The sequence below is a fragment of the Cervus elaphus genome, chromosome 4 (genome assembly GCF_910594005.1).
Source record: "Cervus elaphus chromosome 4, mCerEla1.1, whole genome shotgun sequence".
Classification (NCBI taxonomy): Eukaryota; Metazoa; Chordata; class Mammalia; order Artiodactyla; family Cervidae; genus Cervus; species Cervus elaphus.
The window spans coordinates 37,453,631-37,471,559 of NC_057818.1; the positions used below are offsets into that span (position 1 = coordinate 37,453,631).

Here is a 17,929-nt window from a genome sequence, read left to right on the forward strand (position 1 = left end):
TGGAGGCTAATTACTTCACAACATTTCAGTGGGTTTTGTCATACATTGATATGAATCAGCCTTAAGTTTATTTTCTGATTTTTGTCTTAAAAAGTCAAATTAACTTTGGTATTTTTGATTCTTATGAGCTTCCTGGATCTGTGGTTTGGTGTATGTCATTAATTTTAGGAAGTTATTGGCCATGTAACTCCAGATATTTCTTTTGCCCCATTCTCTCTTCTGGTATTTTAGTTATGTGTATTTTATACCCTTTAAAACTGTCCCACAGTTCTTGGCAGTTTCTGTTTTTTCTTTTTTTTTTTTTTCCTCTTTGCATTTTAGTTTGGAATGTTTCTGTTAATTTCTTTCCAAGCTTACTGTTTCTTTCCTCGGTCATGTCCAGGCTATTCATGGGCCTGTCGAGGCCTTCTTCATTTCTGTTACCGTGTTCTGCATTTTCTTTGTATTCTTAGAGTTTCCATGTCTCTGCTTACTATTACCCCTCTGTTTTTCTTACTTTCTTATTTTTTAACCCCTCTGTTTTTAAATGTTGTCTGCTTTTTCCCTTAGAGCTCTTAAGATATTAATAATAGTTATCCTAAATTCCCTGTCTGATCATTCGAAAATCTGTGTCATATCTGAGTCTAATTATATGCTTGCTTTGTCCCTTCACACTATTTTTCCTTGCCTTTTAGTATAGCTTATAATTTCTAGTTGAAAGCCAGGCATGATGTATTAGATAGTAAGACCTGGGGTGAGTGGACAGGCTTTTATCTAGTTGGGCATTTTGTGTAATCTGGCTTGGAGTTGGCTTATATTTAATGACTGAAGTAACTGAAGGTACCTGAAGCTCATAATATGCTAGTATCCTTGTTTTTGTTTCCCTTGTGTCTCTGGTCCTCCTTAAGAACTTTTTCTTAAATAGAGTGTATACCTTTTACCTCTCAACTGTAATCCACTGTTCTTATTAATATTTTGGACCCTTGATATAGTGGCAGAATGTGGGGGAGAGAAAGCATTTTATAATTTCATGGTTGAATCTCATTTTTTTGTTCGTGTTGGGCTGCATGACTTGTGGGATTTTACTTCCCTGACCTGGGCCCTCAGCAGTGAGAGCACAGAGTCCTAACCACTGGACTACTGGGGAATTCCTTAAATCTGAGTCTCTTAATGGGTCTCTGTCCCTGGGCTGTGACCTTTACAAGTGTTTAATTAATTAATTAATTAATTATTCATTCATTTGGCTACGTCTGATCTTAGTTGCAGCACTCAGGATTTTTAGTTGCAGCATGTGGGGTCTAGTTTCTTGACCAGGCTTTGGACCCAGGCCTACCTACCTGCATTGGGAATGTGGAGTCTAAGCCATTGAACTCCCAGGGAAGTCCCTAAACACAGTTTTTATGAAATAATACTTTCCTTTATGTATGATATACTTTTATATTTTCTACTCTGTTATTTTATATTTTATTTTAAAAAGTGCTTATTGAGATTTACATAGAGGTGAAGTTCAGAAGACAATGTTTTTTATTTTTTAAGGAAATGTGGGTAGATCTACCACACTTAGTTCCAGCTCCCCTCTTTTTCTCCCAATAAATCCATCACTCCCTTGAATAATGAAATTCTTTGTGCATCTTTAACCTTTGGTCATATTTTAGCATGTTCTCCCTCCTCCCTCTGCCTGTCCCACATTTATGCTAACTCAGTTTTCTTGGGAATGACTTGAATGCAAATACTTTCATCATTATTAGCAGGGGAAAAATTTACTTGAGCATGTAAAGAGTTATTTAGTTGCATTGCTTAGACAGGCGAAGTGTAAAATCGGGATTTCAGGTTTCATAAGCTTCCTAAAGTGGGTGTTAGGAGTTTGGACCTCATGCCCACTGGAACCATGTCCAACATGGGGCCCTGAGACAGAAATTGCAGGTACTTTGGGGTAGGATCTGACTTCCTTCAATAGTGATGGTTATTTGTATTTATACATGGATTGGAAAGGTTCAGTTCGAGACCTACCTTGTAGTGTCAGGGTGGTATCTTGCTAATGGATCTGGAGAGACAGACAAAGCCCTGCGTAAATAACATGAGTTATTGTTAGTAAACAGTGGACTGTAATTATAAAAGGCATTAGAGAAAGAAAACATGGTGGTTTTATCTATTTCTTCTGCTTTCCCTGTTGGTTTTGCTCTGAGCTGCCTTTGGAATTTATCTGATTGATTTTGTTTTCGGGCCATGAAGTATAGATCAAGAGGTTTGGTCTTCCTCCCATTTAATAGAACATGAGAGGGCTTTTTGAGTCTCATCCTCCAGAATTCTCTCGAGTTCCATCCAAAGGCTAAAAACAGCTAAAGCTCAGGGAGAACAAGCTAGTTTAAAAACTACACTCAGTCGAGTTGCTTTAGGAGAAAACAAGTCTCAGTAGATGTAAAGATTTTTAAATTATTCTTTTTTTTTTAAAGCCTACAAATAATGGATTTCCAACTTTTAGTGCTTGAAACTCTGTTACTGAAAGCCCTGAGGCTTAATTTACAATCATTAATCGTTCCTTCATTACTCAAGATACCCTCTTTTTTTTTCTTTTTTAAAATTACTGTTAAATTATGAAAAAAGATCAAACATATGAAGTGGTTCGGAGAATAAGATAACAAACAGTCATAAAAGCCACCATCTGGATTTAATGAATATTAACATTTTGCCATATTTGCTTCAATACTTTTTCCTTTAAAGAATGAAATGTGGCAGATACAGTTGAAGTTCCTTTGGTCTCTCTCTGTTCGCGCCAGTCCCCCTGCTCCCTCCTCTGCTCCTCCAGAGGTAAAGTCTGTCCTCAGCTTGATGTGGTTCCTTCGCATCCATGCTTCTGTACTTTTAGTCCATTTATGTGTGTCCACAACAGTAGACACACTTGTTTGGTGTAGGTTCAAATGTATACCAATGGGATTGTCCTATTGGTATGCTGATAATTTTTTTTTTTCTTTTTAGTTCTAGTATTATAGTTTGGTGTTTGTGTGTGAAGGCTGAATTCCTACATTTCAAGAAGTATATAGCATCACATTTTGTAGCTATTTCACAATTTATTCCTTCCTCTCACTGTTGGGCATTTGGGTTATTTATAAATGTTTGCTGTTATGAACATTGCCTTGTTGAACATTTGAAACATGGTTTCTTCTGCACTGGTTGGAAGATTTCCCCCCCCCCGCATATACCTAGGGGTGGAATCCTGGGAGGTACAGTTATTGTTGTTGTCACTCAGTTGCTCAGTCATGTCTGACTCTCTGCGGCCCCATGGACTGCAGCAGGCCTGGCTTCCCTGTCCTTCACCATCTCCCAGAGCTTGCTCAAACTCATGTCCATTGAGTCAGTGATGCCATCCAACCATCTCATCCTCTGTCGTCCCCTTCTCCTCCTGCCTTCAGTCTTTCCCAGCCTCAGGGTCTTTTCTAATAAACTGGCTCTTTGCATCAGGGGGCCAAAGTATTGGAGCTTCACCTTCAGCATCAGTCCTTCCAATGAATATTCAGGATGCATCTTTAACTCAATCAGAGTTTGCCAGATACCACTGAATTTTCATTGCTTCCAGAAGTATAGATGGAAGGAGTTGTCATTAACTGAGACACAGAACAGGATTGAGGGCAGATGTCAGAAGCTCAGTTTTGTCAATGGACAAGAGGACCTGAGGTTCAAGGGTGAGATTCATACTGGACACAGCCATTTGGGATCATTCACAAAGAGATGGTAGGTAAAACCATGAGATGTGCTGAGATAACCAAGGGGAGACGTGCAAGGGCTAAGCTATGGGACACACGGGTGGTTGAAGGTTCAGGAGCAGAGAAGAAGTCAATGAAGGAGGCTGAGAAAAAGCAGCCTGAGAGGCAGGAAGAGAATCAAGCAGGTGTGGTGTCCAGAGGAGAAAGCATTTAAAGGAAGAAAGAGTCAACCATCCATTTTATCTGAAGCTGCCAATAGGTCATCTAAGACAAGGATTGAGAATTCACTATTGGGTTTAGTACCATGAATGTCTGGTCTCCAGAAGTCTTGATAAGAATAGTTGCAGTATTGTATTCCTGTATGTTACCCATAACATTCCAGAAGTTTCCACTGCTGCTTTACATTTAAGATCGAAGTAAAAATGCCTGTTACAGACTAGCCTAGAGAAACAACTGGCCCCTTAAAATTTTTTTTGGACTGGATATATCTCATAAAGTAGGCAAATGGTTTTGTTTTGTTTTTGCCGAAATCTTGAAGCATAGAATTCATCTGTGGAAAATGTCAAAGTCAATGTGATTTAGCTGTAGCTACATTTAATTCTCATACAAAGGACTTCCATTCTTAGAATAATGTGGTGCATTCATAACCACGTTTTAAGGCTAAACAGCTCTTCAGGAGAGGAAGTTAAGAGAAGAGATCAGATACAAATAGAATGAAAGAAGGTACAAATGATGTTGAATGGAATCGGAATCTCGTAGTGTTCTTTCTTTAAACTGGGGTATAATTGCTTTACAATGTTGTATTAGTTTCTGCTGTACAGTGAAGTGAACCAGCTTTATGTGTACATATATCCTCTCCCTCTTAGACCCCCTCCATCCCAGCACTTTGGCCATCTGCTGCAAAGAACTGGCTCATTAGAAAAGACCTTGATGCTGGGAAAGATTGAGGGCAGACGGAGAAGGGGACGACAGAGGATGGGATGGTTGGATGACATCACCAACTCCACAGACATGGGTTTGAGCAAGCTCTGGGAGCTGGTGATGGACAGGGAAGCCTGGCATGGTGTGGTACATTGGGTTGCAGAGTCGGACACGACTGAGCGACTGAACTGATCCCACCCATGTAGGTCAGCACAGAGCACTGAGCTGAACTCCCTGTATTGTATAGCAGGTTCCCACTAGCTATCTGTTGTACATGTAGCAGTGTATCAATTCCAGTCTCCCAGCTCATCCCCTCCCCCCACCCCATGTCTGCACATCTGCTCTGTATGTCCTCGTCTCTATTCCTGCCTTACAGATTGGTTCATCTGTACCATTTTTTCTAGATTCCATATATATGCATTAATATACAGTATTTGTTTTTCTCTTTTAGCCCTGCTTCACTCTATATGACAGCCTCTCGGTCCATCCATGGCTCTACAAATAGAATATTACTCAGCCAGATAAAGGAATGGAATTGGGTCATTTTTATTTTTGGTTTTTAAATAAGATTTATTTATTTATTTTTGGCTGTACTGGGTCTTCATTGATGCACACGGGCTGCACAAGAGTGAGCAGGGGCTATTCTTCATTGTGGACCACCAGAGAAGCCCTGGTCATAGTGTTTTACAGTAGCTGTTCTTGGGTGTGGTCCTCAGGCCCCTGGTGGCCCCTCATGACTTTTAGGGTTTTGCAAGGTCAAAGCTGTTCTCATGATAACTTTGCCTTCTTTCACTGTGACACATTGGCACTTATGGTGCAAAAGCAAAGGTCAGTGAACATGTTGGTGCCATAGTGTGAATCAGGGCAGTGTGACCAGCCCAGGCTACTGCCACTGTGTTCCTCACCACGACCCACTCAGTAAAGAGGAAAGAAAAAGCCAGTTTCACTTGAAAATGTGCTCGATGAAGCAGTAAAATGACTAATATTCTGTGTGATGAAAATGGAAAATATGCCTAAAACACCTTTTGCTGTGTACCGGAGTATAATGGCTGTGTTGAAAAAAAGCACTTGTATGACTGAATCGAGAGCTGAATTATATAGTTACTTTTCTCATGAAATACCATTTTTGCTTTGTAAAAAAATCAACAGACAAACTAATGTTAATAGATTTGGGAGTTTGGCAGACATTTTCCTGAAGATGAATGAAGTGAGCCTGTCACTTCAAGGAAAACAACTGACAGTACTTGTTGCCAATGATAAAATGTGAGTTTTAAGTGGAAATTAGAAATTTTGGAGCCCTTACATCTACCACAAAAAGCTTAACAGCTTCCCAGCACTCAAAAACTTGTCTGATGAGATCAGCGGTGACATTCACAAATGGGATTTTTTTGGATAGAGTATGATGAAACATGTCAACATTTGGACTATCTACAGACCTCAGTGAACCAATATTTTCCAAATGACGATGTTATGCAATTATATATGAGTAAAAAGATCCATTCAGAAGGCAAGATAGACTTCTGCTTCTAGCCAAGATGGAGTGATGGGTGTACCTTATGGCTGATGTTGTCAATCAAGAATTATTTCATGTGCTTATTGGCCTGGTTCATGTGCACATGCAGGTGATCACAGGGTAGTCAACTGGATAACTGTGGGCCTTTGGAATCAGAAGATGTAGATTGAATCCTGGCCTGTCATTTCCTTGTCCAATAAGCACACTTATTGGTATATCTTCTTTAGAGAAATGTTTATTAAAAGCTTCTGTCCATTTATTTATTTTTGGCTGCACTGGGTCTTTGTTGTGAAATGGGCTTTCTCTGTCATGGGCTTTCTCTAGTTGTGGCAGGCAGGTTTTTCTTGTGGACCACGGACTCTAGAGCTCACCGGCTCAGTAGTTGTGGCGTGTGGGCTTAGTTGCCCTGCAGCATGTGGGATCTTAGTTCCCCTACTTTTGTTTTTTTAATTGATGAACTGTGACTTTACTTATAGAGATATTATTTTAGGCTCTCCCTCCTTAAGACTCAGATGTAGCAGTGCTGTGTCCTCAGCTCATCCAAGTCCTACCAGATTCAGTAGTCATTGCAAGAGAGACAGACAGACATCGCTCGGCCAGAAGCAGCATGGCTGCTGATGACTGCAGTTGCTTGGATGTTGCTATTTTCTTGCTTCTGTCTCTTTAAACTCAGATATTAAGATTGAGCTCAGTTCCTCAGTCTCTTATCAGATGTCCTCTAATCTGCTGCTGTGTCTTTCAGTGTCCTGGTGATGACATGGCATCTGCCAGCTCCAGCCGGGCAGGGGTGGCCCTGCCTTTTGAGAAGTCTCAGCTTATCCTGAAAGGTGAGTGGCACGGTATGAAGTTTATCATTTAAGGCCCAGCCCCATCTTTGGGAAAGAGGTGGAATTATACCACATCTTGGCTTATGAGCAAAACTATTCATCCTTACAGGGTTGTCATATTATAGCTGGAATTCTTAATTTTTTAAAGAATTAAATTAAAACATTTTTTTTGGCTGTACCACGCAGCATGTAGGGTCTTAGTTCTCTGACCAGGGATCGAATGTGCACCCCCTGCATTGGAAGTGTGGAGTCTTAAGCACTGAATTACCATGGAAATCCCCTAAAGTTGGACTTCTTGCAGAAGAAGGAAAAAAAGGAACTTTTCAGAAGAATTATACAAAATGGCAGTTCCTTCCCTCCCCAGGGCTCTTTTCTATCTACGCTCATCCCCTTGGTGAGCTCATCCAACCATATCACTTTAAGGTGTCACCAATAATAAGATTACTGCCACATTTGTACCTCCAGCCTGGCCTTGTTTCTGACCTCCAGGTTTGTATATCCAGTAGCCCATTTGTCATCTCCACCAGAACGCTTAGTAAACATCCAAAATGTGACATGCCTGGAACTGACCTCCTGATTTTTTTTTCTCAAAATCCTGTTTTCAGCAAATCTGCTTATGTCTATCCTCAAAACTGGGGCCATGTTCAGCCACTTCTCACCACCCCCACCGTCCCACCAGCTGGCATCATCTCCACCTTAGATTAAGGCAGAAGCCTCCCAACCCGGCTTTCTGCTTCTTCCCCTTGCCCCACTTCATTCTGTTGATCACACAACAACCCGTGATCTCCTTAAAATGGAAGCCAGCTCCTGTCACTCCTCTGCTCAAACATATCAAGGACTGTTTCCCTCATTCAGTGTACAAGTTGAAGATCCCACGTAATACGACCCCTGCCACTCCTCATTTCTGTTCCACGTTGACTCCACTCTGGCTAGACGCACAGGTCCATGTGGACCTCCCTTGCTATTCATGGCCCCTGCCAGGCACGCTCCCATCCCTAGGCCTTTGCACTTGCTATCCTCTCTGAGTGAAATAACCATTTTGACCCAGTTATCTACCTGGTCTATATCCTTACTTTCTGCAGGTCTTTACCCCAAAGTCACCCTGTTCAACTAGGCCTTCCCTGACTCCCCCATCTGAAGACCCCCATCTTGATTTCTTCATGTCTCTCCTCTTTTTGCTACTTTATCTTTTTCTTCTCAGCCCCTGGTAGTATTTAACATTCTACCTGTATTTTATTTTTTTACAAATGTTCATTTATTTGGCTGCACAGGGTCTTAGTTGTGGCACTTGGGAGAAGGATTAGAGTGAACTGCCAGGGTTTTGAATTTGAGATTACAGTTTGTACTGCCTTATCTAGTAATTAGCAGGACTAGGTCAAAACAGAAGCCTGCCCATGGAAACCTGCGATATCCTGAGGTCCCTCTTTTGGGGCCATGTTACTCAGGAACACAACACACTGACTTCTAAAGGTTTCTCTGTTGCCTTTCCCCCGTGTGTATTTTCTTACTAGTGTGGCGAGAACTAACTTGATAATACAGGTGCATCTCATCATACATGCACTTAAGCTATAGGAACTTGGTAATACTGACCAGGAAAATGGTGGGGGAAAGAGAGAAGGATAAAAACAGCAACTTAAACATTGTGGGTGGTTCTTCCTCCCATGTATTTCATGGATGGAGCCTCAGGTATAATTAGGGAACTGTGGCCTGTTGTTCCCTCTATCTGCCTTAGTTCTCTGTGCCTCTCCATCGTGTAGTCCTAGAGATTTTTAAAAAATTTTATTGGAGTGTAGTTGATTTACAATGTTGTGTTGGTTTCATAAACCAACACGTAAACATAACAGTTATACATAAACGTATATCTACTCTTTTTTTTCTTTTAATTTCTTTAATTGGAGACTAATTACAATATTGTGGTGGTTTTTGTCATACATCGACATGAATCAGCCATGCGTGTCCCCCATCCTGAACCCCCCTCCCATCTCCCTCCCTACCCCATCCCTCTGGGTTGTCCCAGAGCACTGACTTTGAGTGCCCTGCTTCATGCATCGAACTCGCACTGGTCACCTATTTTACATATGGTAATATACGTGTTTCAATGCTATTCTCTCAAATGATCTCACCCTTGCCTTCTCTCACAGAGTTCAAAAGTCTGGTCTTTACATCTGTGTCTCTTTTGCTGTGTTGCATATAGGGTCGTTGTTACTGTCTTTCTAAATTCCATATATATGTGTTAATATGCTGTTTGGTGTTTCTCTTTCTGACTTACTTTGTATGATAGGCTCCAGTTTCATCCACCTCATTGGAACTGACTCAAATGCATTCTTTTTTTTATAGCTGAGTAATATTCCATTGTGTACATGTACCACAGCTTCCTTATCCATTCATCTGCCGATGGACATCTAAGTTGCTTCTATGCCCTAGTTGTTGTAAACAGTGCTGCAGTGAACATTGGGATACACGTGTCTCTTTCAGTTCTGGTTTCCTCGGTGTGTATGCCCAGCAGTGGGATTGCTGGGTCGTTTGGCAGTTCTATTTCCAATTTTTTAAGGAATCTCCACACTGTTCTCCATAGTGGCTGTACTAGTTTGCATTCCCATCAGCAGGGTAAGAGGGTTCGCTTTTCTCCATACCCTCTCCAGTACTTATTGTTTGTAGACTTTTTGATGGCAGCCATTCTGACCAGCATGAGATGGTGCCTCATTGTGATTTTGATTTGCATTTCTCTGATAATGAGTGATGTCAGCATCACTCATGTGTTTCTTAGCCATCTGTATGTCTTATTTGGAGAAATGTCTGTTTAGTTCTTTGGCCTACTTTTTGATTGGGTCATTTATTTTTCTGATATCGAGTTGCATGAGCTGCTTATATATTTTGGAGATTAATTCTTTGTCAGTTGTTTCATTTGCTATTATTATCTCCCATTCTGAAGGCTGCCTTTTCACCTTGCTTATAGTTTCCTTTGTTGTGCAAAAGCTTTTAAGTTTAATTAGGTCCCATTTGTTTGTTTTTGTTTTTATTTCCATTACTCTGGAAGGTGGGTCATAGAGGATCTTGCTATCATTTATGTCAGAGAGTGTTCTGCCTATGTTTTCCTCTAAGAGTTTTATAGTTTCTGGTCTTACATTTAGATCTTTAATCTATTTTGAGTTTATTTTTGTGTATGGTGTTAGAAAGTATTCTAGTTTCATTCTTTTACAGGTGGTTGACCAGTTTTCCCAGCATCACTTGTTAAAGGGATTGTCTTTTTGCCATTGTATTTTTTTGCCTCCTTTGTCAAAGATATGGTGTCCATAGGTGCATGGATTTATCTCTGGGCTTTTTATTTTGTTCCATTGATCTATATGTCTGTGTTTGTGCTAGTACCATACTGTCTTGATGGCTGTAGCTTTGTAGTATGGTCTAAAGTCAGGCAGGTTGATTCCTCCAGTTCCATTCTTCCTTCTCAAGATTGCTTTGGCTATTTGAGGTTTTTTGTATTTCCATACAAATTGTGAAATTATTCTAGTTCTGTGAAAAATACCATTGGTAGCTTGATAGGGATTGTGTTCAGTCTATATATTGCTTTGGGTAGTATACACATTTTCACTATACTGATTCTTCCAATCCACGAACATGGTATATTTCTCCATCTATTTGTGTCATCTGATTTAAAAAATATGGACTGCTTCATGAATTTGTGTGTCAGCCTTGTGCAGGGGCCACGCTAATCTTAGTATATGGGCTGCTAATGCGAGCACTATCCACTCTTTTTAAAGATTGTTTTCCTATATAGGTCATTACAGAGTGTATTGAGTAGTATTCCTTGTGCTATAAGTAGGTCCTTATTAGTTATCTCTTTTATATATAGTAGTATGTATATATGTCAATCCCAGTCTCCCAGTTTACCCTTCCCCTAGTCCTAGAGTTTTAAAATCAAATTTTAAAGACACCAAGGCCCTCAAATGTAAGCCAACTATTTTATCTGATATTTAGCTGAAGGAACACCAAAAACAGCACAGCAAAGCAAAAATCTGGCTGTTTGGAATCTATTGAAGGATAATATGCCACCCTCTCTTCTGTTGCCTTCCTAAGAGCTCTTCAGGGATGTCATTTTGGAAATATGTGATTTTTACCTTATTTGTTAACTTTAAAATTTAAATGCTATGTGAAGATTTGACTCCATGTGTAAGAAACTGGCATTTTATATTTCCTCAAATAGTGAATAAATAAACTGTAGATGAATGTGAGACCTTTATTTTGACTTATCTTTTAAGAACAAGAAACATTCAAAATACCATTTAAAACATTCAAAATTAATTAATTATAAATTATTGAAAGGAAATGTATCTTTACAGTGAAGTGACCTGGCAAACTGGGCCCACATTAACCACAGGATCAAAATTAGCATCCCCAATAAGGGGATTGCCTGGTGTATACAGTAAGTCTACATCCTAACCTGCGTGGTTAAGGCTTCCCTGGTGGCTCAGAGGTTAAAACGTTTGCCTGCAATGCAGGAGACCCGGGTTCGATCCCTGGGTCCCTGGGTCGGGAAGATCCCCTGGAGAAGGAAATGGCAACCCACTCCAGTATTCATGCCTGGAGAATCCCATGGAGGGAGGAGCCTGGTAGGCTACAGTCCATGGGGTCGCAAAGAGTTGGACACGACTGAGTGACTTCACTCACTTGGCTAATTCAGGAAATTCAGGAACCTGCGTGGTTAGTATTCTTGACAAAAATGTTCAATGTGCATCTAACCACGAGGGAACAATCAGAAAAATGAGGATTCAGTGTGTTCTATGAGACATCTGGTGGAAGTCTTTAAAAATCATTGTCATGGAAGAAAAAAAAAAAATCATTGTCATGGAAGAAGAAGGGAGTGCATTCTAGGTGTTAAAAGATTAAGGAGACAGCAACTGAAAATAATTTATGCATCTTGATTGGATCCTGGGTTGGGGGAAAAACAGCTTTAAAAATATATTTAGAATAATTGGGGAGATTTGAATATGGAATGGATATCAAATGAAGGAGGGAGTGACTGTAGATTTTTTTTTAAGTATGATAACAGTGGGGTAGAGGTGGGGTGGGAGAATGTCCTTATTGTTAGCAGTTGCTTTCTGAAAGTAATTTGGGCTGATCTGTCATGAAGTCTACAACTTACTTTCAAATAGTTTACCAAAAAATTAAAATGTGTGGATATATATGTATATACGTACACATACAGACATAGATGTCTTACATCTGTATCTTTTGCTATCCAATAGGTTAGAAAGTGTAGCCACAAATAACTATTTACATTAAAATTCAAATTAAATAAAATTTAAAGCTCAAATCCTCAGTCTCACTAGCATAGTTTAAGTGCTTTGTATCCATGTGTATATTGCAGCAGTGTATTGAACAGTGATGGAGCGGATATTTTCATTATTGTAGAGGTTCTCTGGGTAGCATTGGTGATGGTCACAGAGAGGGGGAAAAAAGTGAATGTAGCAAAATGATAACAATTGGTGAAGAGTATGCTATTATTTTTCTTCAGTTTTTCTGTAAATTGGAAACTTCATGGTAAAAACACTAACTACACTATGTGACAGAGAAGGCAATGGCACCCCACTCCAGTACTCTTACGTGGAGAATCCCAGGGACGGGGGAGCCTGGTGGGCTTCTGTCTGTGGGGTCGCACAGAGTCGAACACGACTGAAGCGACCTAGCAGGAGCAGCAGCACACTATGTGATCTTAGCTTGCGTTGGGACTAGAAAAAAATCTTTCCTTTTCTCTTTTGCTATAATGGACATCGATAAGATAATTTGCAAAATTTGAATAATGTCTGTACCTTAGATAATAGTACCTTAGATAATAGATAATAGTACAATGTTGATAATTATACTATGGTTCTGTTAGAAAATGTCATAGTTATTAGAAAAGACAGCTTGAAATATTTAGGACTAAAGGGGCATAGTGTCTACAACTCACTCTTCAATTCAGTTCAGTTCAGTCGCTCAGTCGTGTCCGACTCTTTGCGACCCCATGAATCACAACACGCCAGGCCTCCCATCACCAACTCCCGGAGTTTACTCAAACCCATGTCCATCGGGTCGGTGATGCCATCCAACCATCTCATCCTCTGTCGTCCCCTTCTCCTCCTGCCCCCAATCCGTCGCAGCATCAGGGTCTTTTCCAATGAGTCAGCTCTTCGCATGAGGTGGCCAAAGTACTGGAGTTTCAGCTTCAGCATCAGTCCTTCCAATGAACACCCAGGACTGATCTCCTTTAGGATAGACTGGTTGTTTTAGTTAAAAATGAGTATGTGTATGAGAGAAAATCAAGGGAGAAAAAGAGAATGATAAAGCAGATACAGTGAAAAGTTAATGTTTGGTGATTCTGGGTGAAGGGTTTATAAGAATTCTTTGTGTTAGTCTCACAACTTTTCTAAACGTCTGAAATTATATATATATGTATATACACACATTTTATATATATATATGTGTGTGTGTGTATATATATATATTTTTAAGTAAATACTAAAAAACAAGGACCAGAACTTCTCTGGTGGTCCGGTGGCTAAGACTCCGTGTTCCCAGTGCCGGGAGCCTGGGTTCCATCTCTGATCCAGGGAACTAGATCCCACGTGCCGCAACTAAGACCTAGCGCAGCCAAATAAATAAATATTTAAACAAACAAAAAACAAGGGCCAAAAGGAAGCATGATGGCAGAGTTCACAGAACTGGCCCGGGGGCTGGGAGACTTGGTTCAAGGTTGAGCACTGCTCTGAGTAGCTCTCTGATTTTGGATACATTGTCTTACCTCTCTGGATCTTAGTTGGCCCAACTGTTAAATAAAAGGCTTAAACTTGTTGATTTCAAAGAAACTGTCTTGCTCTAAATGGTAGGACTCTGCAAGTAGTCCCTGTTTTCTTTTTAGATTTAAGGGTCTGCATGCAGAGCTACTCTCACCCCGCTAGGTGGCCTCAGTTAACCTCGATCTCTGTGTAGTAGTCTCATGTTCCCACTCTGGGCCACATTTCCCGGTACTACAACCTTTTTTCCTAGGACCATCCATTGTTGCTTCTGAAACTCCACCACAGCTTCGTTGCTGTTGTTCCTTGACTTCTCTCTCCTGTTTTCTGGGGCCTGGAGAAGACAAGGATTGCTAGGAGAGAGTCAGAGGTGGCTTTGCCCTGTCCCGGTTGTGGACCCTTAAAGGATTGCCACCCCTCAGAAGGATCTGGGAGGGAGAAGGATGCTAACTTTTGGTGGGAGCTCAGGCAGTCTTGTCATCACTGGTGAGGATCGTCAGTTATATCTTCTGGTTTGGGGCATAGGGTAGAAGCCAGGTAGATGGGTTTTGTCCTAGTGACCTGGAGTTTCCACTGTGACTGATACATAGTATAAGAGGAGCTTGTCTAGCATCCAGCCCTGGGCATATGCTTGCTTAGGTAGTACTGAGTCCCTGGCTAGCCAGTACCATGTGAACATCAGAAATGCTGCCACACAAGGAAATGAACAGAAGAGGAAATGCAGATGGTTAACAAGTACATGGGAAAAATATTCAATCCGGCTAGTGACTGAAGAAGCAAATGAGAACAAATAAGCAAAGTCCGGTCATGACGTACGGCATGGTGTGGAGTTGGGCAGCCAGAGGCACATCCTGGCTCGAAGCTCCTGAATGTGTAGCCTGGGGAAGTGACCTAGTTTCCCCAAGCCTGTGTCCTCATGGGGGGAAATGGAGTGATGATGTTATTTCCTGCCTCACTGTAAGGATTCGGTGAGATAACATGTGCACAGCATAGTATCTGTAATAAGTGCTTATTAACTCTTAGCTGTTATCTCTATGCTGTTTTTTTTGATTTGTGAAGAGTGAAAAAAAAAACAGTGCTCAGTGCTATGCAGTGTTTGGTGAAATAGATATGTTCCTATAGTACTGATGGGTATCTACGTGGGTTTAGAAAGGAATTGAGTGCTTTTAAGAACTTTTTTAAAGTTTTTTTTAAACATTTTTTAATGTTCATATCCTTTGGAAGAATATTCATAAATGCATGCAGATACTTTATACATTTGTGGTCGTTTTCCCTGAGCCAAAAAGTTGGAGGCAATTTATTCAAAAATGGAAGAATAGTTCACTAATGGCATATCCTTATAAACGGGCTTAGGTTGTAGCTTTTGAAATGAATTTTGGGGGGAGAGGAGTTTTTAAGGATTTAGGGACATAGGAGATGAAAGTCCAGAAAAAGTCTGTATTTACCAGATATCAGAAAAAGTCTGATATCACTTAATGATAATCATCCCAGTGTTTTCAGGTTAAGAGTGATTTTTTTTTCCTTATCTTCTTTGCTTGTGCTATATATATTTTTATATCCTTACATTTAAAAAAAGTCTTTTTAGAGTGAGGAAAAAGCAAAATTTCTTTTTTTAAAGGAAACAACAAAAAAGAGGGAGAACATGTGCCACAGGGGGGCAGTTGGGAGCCCTCTGACTCATCCTTGACTTTTTCTGTCTTTCCCGGCCAGTGGTGTCAGCAAAGCCCAAGGTGCATAGTCGTCAACCTCGAATTAACTCGTTTGTGGAAGTGGCCGTGGATGGACTCCCCAGTGAGACCAAGAAGACTGGAAAGCGAATTGGGAGCTCCGAGCTTCTGTGGAACGAGATCATCATTTTGTAAGAGAAAACCCCTTCTCTCCGAATGCAGCTCCCCCGGGAGAGGTCAAGATGGGGGTTGTGGGAGATCCAGGTTTTGTCTATCAGCCTCTAGTCCTCTGCCTTGGGTACCCAGGCACCTTCTCTTTAGGTGTTTTTACATCGTTGAGCTCACAGAGCATTCATTGTTTGCTAGATGGTTACAGGGTCAGCTTGGGTGGGGGTGGGGTGGGGAAGGGTATCTGTGACTGTCTTCCTCTGTGAGGTCCCCTCCTCATCTCTAAGATGACAGCAGTATAATTTCTCTGCCTTCTTCTAAGTTACAGGAATGACTGGTCTGCTTGGATGTGATGAATCAAGTATTTGTTTTCCAGGAATGTCACAGCCCAGAGTCATTTAGACCTGAAGGTCTGGAGCTGCCACACCTTGAGAAATGAACTGCTAGGCACCGCCTCCGTCAGCCTCTCCAATGTCCTGAAGAACAATGGGGGCAAAAGTATGTATGGTGCAGGCTTGGCTGACGTGATTCACTTGTGGGTGTGGGGAAGGGATATGAAGGCGGGGATCTTTCTCACATGGCAGATAAACATGGTTGGTACCGTGTCCTCCTGGACCAGGGGCTGCAGTGACTCTGCTCCCTAGAACTCCCTGGAGTTCTAGGAAAGCTGAGGGCTACCCTCTGCCTCTACTGTGGGACTCAGTCCCCGTGGTCCAGGGCCCTTCCTGGTGGGATGCAGTGACGTGTCCCTCTTGATCTTTCCTCAGGGATGTCTGTACTCTCCGTCTGCCCCTGCCCCTCTTTTCCTAATGTGTGATGTGTAGAATCAGACTGTTGAATGCCTCCAGCCTAAATCATTATTTTCCCAGTCTGATCCCTCAAACAGAACAAAGGAGCTCCATGCGTGTGTGTGTGTCTGTGTGTGTGTGCACGTGTGCGTTTGTGTCTGCAAGGGATGGTGTTACAAATGGTGCCCTGTGCAGGCATTTGATAAACATTTCCTGGGTATTGGAATGTGATGGAAGCTCCATCATGACTATTCAATGTGTCTCTGCTACACAGAGATCTAAATCCTAACGTCTGTTTATTGCTGTTTGTGGTCAGTGGAGTAGCTCGTGGTTGTGGCATCTGGACCCTCCCTCATAAAGCCTCTATTCAGAGCAACACCAGATGTGGTGAGGGAATGCCACAGAAAGAAAGGCTCCTTCTTCTCTTGATGTCTGCTGTCTAGCAAATATTTTCTGAACGTGGATGTAGCTTGAGAGAGAGGTAGGGGAGGGGAGCGTGGAGATTCAAGGGTCTCCCCTTTTTGAGCCTGTCCTTTCTGATGGGCCTCTTGAGTGCTGTGCGAGGCTCCCCCAGTCTCTCCCTTTCTGCTGGGCACACAGTGACGTGGTGCGTCCACTGTGGGTTCGGGAAGCATCTAAAATCAGGGCCTGCCTCTGTTCTAATTCGACAGGGAACCACCCCTGCTCTGTCTTCTGAGTTGGTCTTTATTTTCCCACACGCTAGTCTACCTTTTATAATTTGATTCTCAAGGGTAATTATGTTTACTGTGTCATTTGGAAATGTACTTCTGGGCGTTCTCCCATTAGGATCCTCAGCCGACATGCGTGTGTTTTTTCTCTCCTTTTTCTTGTGTCCAGTCGGCGTCCTTTTGCTTTCAATGGCAAAGGTAACTGTAGAAAAGTTGGGACTTACACAAAAGCACAGACACACAAAGAAAATAAATTCTACTGAAAGCACAGTACCTAGTGATAATTATTGTTAACTTTTTGATATATACCATTGCGAGGTGTTTTTTTTTTCCCATGTATACAGTGTCTTAATATTTAAGATGTCAGTGAAACAAAATTGAGATCATACATGATCATATTATTTTGCAACATGCCTTTTTTTATCTTCAGAATTTATTAATATAGAGACTTCCTTGATGGTTCAGTGCTTAAGACTCTCTGCTTCCACTGTAGGGAAGTCTTAAGTAGGAGGCATGGGTTCAATCCCTGGCTGGGGAACTAAGATCCTCATGCTGAATGGTATAGCCATAAAAATAAATTAGAATGTGTTAATATATCTTTATTTTAATTGTGATTAAAAACACATAATATAAAACTCACCTTCTTAACAATTTAAAATGTCGAGTTGAGTGTCATTAACTTCATTCACATGATTCTGTAGCCATCATCTCCATCCATCTCCAGAGCTTTTTCATCTTGCCAGACTCGAACTCTGTACCCATTAAACAGCAACTTCCTCGATTCCCTCAACCTCCACCATTCTACTCTCTGTCTCTTTGAATCTAGACATTGCCTATAAGTAGAATCATGCCCTAACCATCTTTCACTCAGCATAATGTCCTTAAGGCTCATTCACGTGGCGTGTA

The 17,929-nt window shown here is 41.2% G+C and overlaps 1 protein-coding gene and 1 pseudogene across 3 annotated transcripts in view; one reads left to right on the forward strand and one right to left on the reverse strand.

Moving 5' to 3' along the window:
- WWP2 (WW domain containing E3 ubiquitin protein ligase 2) overlaps nucleotides 1-17,929 on the forward strand; it is a 149,171-nt gene that overhangs the window by 8,181 nt on the left and 123,061 nt on the right. For all 3 annotated transcript variants that reach the window (XM_043898953.1, XM_043898954.1, XM_043898959.1), the window contains 3 exons: nucleotides 6,857-6,941; nucleotides 15,422-15,569; nucleotides 15,923-16,044. In XM_043898953.1, coding sequence (XP_043754888.1) covers nucleotides 6,872-6,941; nucleotides 15,422-15,569; nucleotides 15,923-16,044 — 340 coding nt within the window. In that variant the 5' untranslated portion in view covers nucleotides 6,857-6,871. Of the gene's footprint in view, nucleotides 1-6,856; nucleotides 6,942-15,421; nucleotides 15,570-15,922; nucleotides 16,045-17,929 lie in introns of those variants that run through there.
- LOC122692948 lies at nucleotides 10,595-10,656 on the reverse strand (annotated as a pseudogene).